The sequence below is a fragment of the Dipodomys ordii genome, unplaced genomic scaffold, assembly GCF_000151885.1.
Source record: "Dipodomys ordii isolate 6190 unplaced genomic scaffold, Dord_2.0 Scaffold44, whole genome shotgun sequence".
In the NCBI taxonomy this organism is placed as follows: domain Eukaryota; kingdom Metazoa; phylum Chordata; class Mammalia; order Rodentia; family Heteromyidae; genus Dipodomys; species Dipodomys ordii.
The window spans coordinates 1,183,773-1,188,722 of record NW_012267260.1 but is presented as its reverse complement, the minus strand read 5'-3'; the positions used below and the strand labels follow the sequence as shown (position 1 = coordinate 1,188,722).

The window sequence follows — 4,950 nt, the reverse complement described above, 5'->3', positions numbered from 1 at the left end:
CAGACCAAGTCTTTGCAGGATGGATGGGAACCACCGAGATCAGACCACGTCTTTGCAGGATTGATGGATGGGAACCACCAAGATCAGACCAAGTCTTTGCAGGATGGATGGATGGGAACCACGAGGTCACGGAAGCACCACTCCCGCGGTGAGGCCCGCAGCAGCTCGTGTCACTGGGGCGTCCTTGAGAAGCCTCGGCGGCCGTGGGCACTTGTGAAGACTCGGGAAGCCCCGGCTTGCCGGACAGTCCACCTTCCAGTCCTCCTGGCTTCACAGCATTTGAGTGATTGACGAGGGTTTGACAAAAGCGATTCCATTTTTATTCTGGCATCTCTCACAAAGTTCATCTCTGGAAGCTGCATAGGGAATTAACGGAGAGTCTTCTGTTATTAATTAAATTAATGGGGGGATAGCGATATGATGAATTATTTAGCTAGATAGCAGGAACTACGAGTGGATTTTTATTTTTATATTTGCCAGTCCTGGGGCTTGAACTCTGGGCCTGGGCACTGCCCCTGCGCTTTTCAGCTCAACACTGGTGCTCTACCATTTGGGCCACAGCGCCACTTCTGATTTTCTGGTGGTTAACTGGAGATCAGAGTCTTGTAGACTTTCCTGCCTGGGCTGGCTTTCAACCAAGATCCTCAGATCTCAACCTCCTGAGTAGCTAGGATGACAGGTGTGAGCCACCGATGCTCAGCACACATATTGCTTTTATGCTTGGAAAAGAATGTATTGACTTTCACTTCAGATAGGCAAAAGAACCATAGCTACTAATGTCATTACTCAGCATAATTTGATGAGAAATAAAAGTTACCTCGTATTCAGTTTTATACATGTTTCTTGAAAGTTTTTAAGTTCAGTTCTTTTTATAGTTAAAATGTTATTATAACTTTTTCTGGAAAACACTTTATACCCTTAGGAGGGAAGCAGTTAGCAAAAGGTCAGGAGGGCATTGTGAGCCACCCTTGGCGGTTGATTTACTCCCTGTCCCATTCTGCTTTCCCCTTAAAGGAAAACTGTGTCTGTGGGACTACACTGGGAATAGCATTGTCCACATGGCGTTCCTGCCTCCTTCGATTTGAGAAAACCTTAGCTAACTCGTTGAGAAAATGCAGAAGATCTTGCAAACAGATGAAATTGCCGATGCCCAAGCTCTTAGAAAAGGAAAGAGGAAAAGAATAGAGACAACAGATACAGAAAACGCACACCGTGCCGTGGGTGAAGGACAGGTGGGTCTCTTCCCTATGTCTCGTTTCAGCAGTGCTGCCACAATCCTCCTATGATTCACTGGCACTTGTTCTTCTTCTGACTCTTTAGTTTAGCCCTTTATTTAACTAAAGGAACAGATGGCTGCATGTCCTTCTAAGTGTTGAGCAGTTTGAGTTAGAGCCATACTCAACAATTTGCCTGCTTCGGTTTAGCTGTGGTTAAATATGCCATTGTTCACATTTTACTTGACCTTCTTGAAAATTAAAGGTCCATAAACTCAGAAGTATTTTTCTTCCCTCTAAATATTGGAAAAATTAGAATATTTCTTTTTTGATACTCATTGTGGATTTTTCTTTTCTTTTTGTTGGTTATGGGGCTTGAGCTTTTCTACTCAAGGCTAGCACTCTACTACTTTGAGACATAGTACCACCTTTGGTTTTCTGGTGGTTAATTGGAGATAAGAGTCTCCGGGACTTTCCTGCCTAGTCTGGCTTTGAACAGCAATCCTCCAGTCTCAGTCTCCTGCATGGCTAGCATTACTGGAGTGAGCCACTGGTGGCTGGCTCATTGTGGGCTTTTTCTTTTCAGATTCCAGCCCAGCCTCCCCTCTGCCTCCTCCAGAACTTTGGATAGCCAGTCATTGTATTTATTCTGTAGTGTTTGATTCCCATGCTTCTATAATGCATGAGTATTTGGAAAATGTTGTAATAACTACAGAATTCTACGTTCATATAATCTTAAATCTTCAGATGAACAGTATGTCTTCATGTGGTGTGAAGTATTTTTGGGGGTGGACAGTGAAAAGTCTCCTCCCATGCCTGGGCCCATCCTGCTCACAGCCAGGGCCGCTGCACTGCGGGTAACACATGCACTGTGTTCGTGAGGAAGCCTTGAGGTTACTGTTACTGTCTCCCGCCATTTGGCTGTAGAAATGATTATGGGTTTCTCAAGCCTATGGATGTCATATGACTGGACTCAGCTCATGCAGTGGGTGCTGTACCAGAACTTTCTGTGTCCACATGTAGATTTGTGACCCTGACAGGAGGTGAAGCACCCCAGAGCTCTCCCTCCCTGTTCAGTGGCCACGTGGTCTGCCTGCCTAAGAACCCCAGTCATGCTTTTACCAAATGTGTCATCACGGTGTAGCACAGCACAAGTCATGAGTGAAAGAGTCCACCCCTGACCTCTGCGTGTCCACACAGACTTGAGGCTCTCTTCAGGCGGCCCTGCGGCCGCACACCACAGCACGCCACAGCATTGCAAGGACCCCAGGTAACAGAGCTGTGGCTTTTGCAAGGCAGAGGTCTTTGTCCCCTCGCACAGGCCAGGGCGTGGAGTCACCGTGGCGGTCCCTACATGCCTGGACCTGCTTTCCTTGCACGCAGCCCTGGCTGTGTCTACCAGGACCTCTCCAGTCTCTCAGCTTGCCCTCCTCTCCGAGGAGGAAGAATCAGGCAAGGACATGCCACCCCTGCAGAGTTAGGAACAGTGGGGTCCGTCCCATGTGCTTCTGCTCCATGGGGGCGTGGTCACGTGGCCATGGTGAGCCACAAAGGAGGCCTTTAGCTCCCGGCTGCTCCCAGCTCAGAATGGACTGCTTCCCTTTGAGTGTCTTGCCTTCTCTCTTGGTTTCCTCGGTCACTTCTGGTAGGTTTCTTGTTCTATTCTTTCTACAGATACCTGTCTCCTGTCTCAATTTGAGTATTGAGATTAGGTATGATATATTACAAATATCCTCTACCAATCTGATATTTTCTATGCCAACTTTAATTCCTCCCTGCCATTGATGATTACAAGTGAATTCCCTTTTTCCTAGATTCCTTCTTTTGTAAGCACCTGCTAAAACTTTCTAGGAGGAATAAGACCTAGGGGGTGTGGTGTGGCTTACGTGGTGAGCACTTGCCTGGCAGTCAGGAGGCCCTGGGTTCAGTCCCCAGGACTTGCATCCTCATTCTCTGTCCCGAGCTTCGTGCCTGCCAGAGGAGGCTGAGCGGGTCCGTGGAAAGTGGCCTGGCCTGGCCTGCGGGGCTCACGCCTCCCTGTGCGCCTGCCTGGCCTTGCAGAGGAATCCCTACTCAGGAAACGCCTTTCTGCCCGGGGAGAGCTCCAGTGAGGATGAAGCACCTTTGGCAGAGCTGTCCAAGGAGGAACTGTGTGCCAAGATAAGAACCCTGAGAGAAAGGCTGGCCAACACCCGGAGGGAGAACAGCCGGCTGCGGCAGTCTCTGGTCATGCTGCAAGGTTGGTGTTTTGATGAAGATACGTGGTCAGTGGACAGGAGTGTAAATCCAGTCAAGAATGAAAGGGGGCCGGCACTGGCGGCTCACTCCTGTAACCCGAGTGACCCAGGAGGAGGGGGTCTGTGGATCGAGGTTCAAAGCCAGCATGGTCAGGAAAGTCTGTGAGACTCTTACCTCCATTAACCACCAAAAAAGCCAGAAGTGGAGTTGTGTCCCAGGTGTTAGAATGCCAGCCTTGAGGAAAAACTCAGGGATAGCACCCAGGCCCTGAGTTCAAGTCCCCCCTGCCCGCCTTGAGACACACACACACATACACACATACTCACACACACTGAAGGAAAGCACAGAAGGAAAGGAAGGAAGGAAGGAAGGGGAAATCCAGAGCCTTCAGAAGTTAAAAAAAAAAACATACTGCAAGAAAATTAATTAGTTACAAACTCCCTGATATGTAATAGATGTCCACTATCTAGTAATCATTTTTAATTAGTAATTTTCTTTTATGACAGAAATGGCCAGTATTTTCCTAAAAGAAGCAAAAAGAGTAGCTAATCACATTAATAAAAAACATCTATAAATATAGACTCACTACCCTAGCAAAAACGTGTGGGATTTGTGAAGAAAAATACAAAACTGAGAATATACAAACCTAAATAAATGGAGAGACATTCTTAGATTGGAGGAAATACACCAATCCTTAAAGTAGGTAATAGTTTGAAGACATTGCCAATCAAAGTACTGATAATCTTTTTAATTTTTATCTTTTTAATTTTTAAAAAGTATTTGGCCAAATCTATTCTTAACCTCAAGGCATAAACAGGCTAGATTAAGAGCATCTTGAACAAAAGATGAGTGAGATATGTTAACATTAAGTTGTATAGTAACAAAATCTTACATAGCACTTTCTATAAGCCAGACTCTATTCTGAATTTTCCTAGATAGAGCTGAATTATTCAACAGTATTGGGAAGCCTGAAATTGAGTTAGTTTGTCATTTTGTACTATGTGATACATGAAAAAAAGCTACATGGTTTAAATAAAAACTCTGTTTTCTGAATGTGAATGGGAAGTACTGGGTTGAACACATGATAAGGTTTTTCTTTAAAAATTAGTATCTTGTTTCCTAATAGTATTCATTGAGTGGTCCTAGAAACAAGGAGCCAATAGCCAGGAGCATTTTGAGCAGCATAAGGTAATCCTGTAATGTGATTTCCCACCACACACTCTGAAGATTCTTGCAGAAAAGGCTGCCTCTAGGTCTCACACAGTGCACGCAGGACGCTAGGCAGGTGCGTGGCACAGGAAGTTCCTGTGAACATCATGTCATACCTGGAAAGCGAGTTTAGCGAAGGCAACCTGGATAGAGCAGTTAGGAAAGCTTCCCACTGGCTAGAGGTGGGACAGTTTGGGCATCAAATACAATGCTGACCACTGTAGACAGAAATGGGTGTTTACATGCATGCATTCCAATGCTGACCACTGTAGATAGAAATGGGTGTTTA

The 4,950-nt window shown here is 45.9% G+C and overlaps 1 protein-coding gene across 1 annotated transcript in view; it reads left to right on the top strand.

Moving 5' to 3' along the window:
- Nucleotides 1–1,112: 1,112 nt before the first annotated feature.
- The window catches only part of Bend6 (BEN domain containing 6), an 11,440-nt gene continuing 7,602 nt past the window's right edge, over nt 1,113–4,950 (top strand). Inside the window, exons 1-2 of the mRNA XM_013019153.1 lie at nt 1,113–1,232; nt 3,276–3,453. Coding sequence (XP_012874607.1) covers nt 1,113–1,232; nt 3,276–3,453 — 298 coding nt within the window. The remainder of the gene's footprint in view (nt 1,233–3,275; nt 3,454–4,950) is intronic.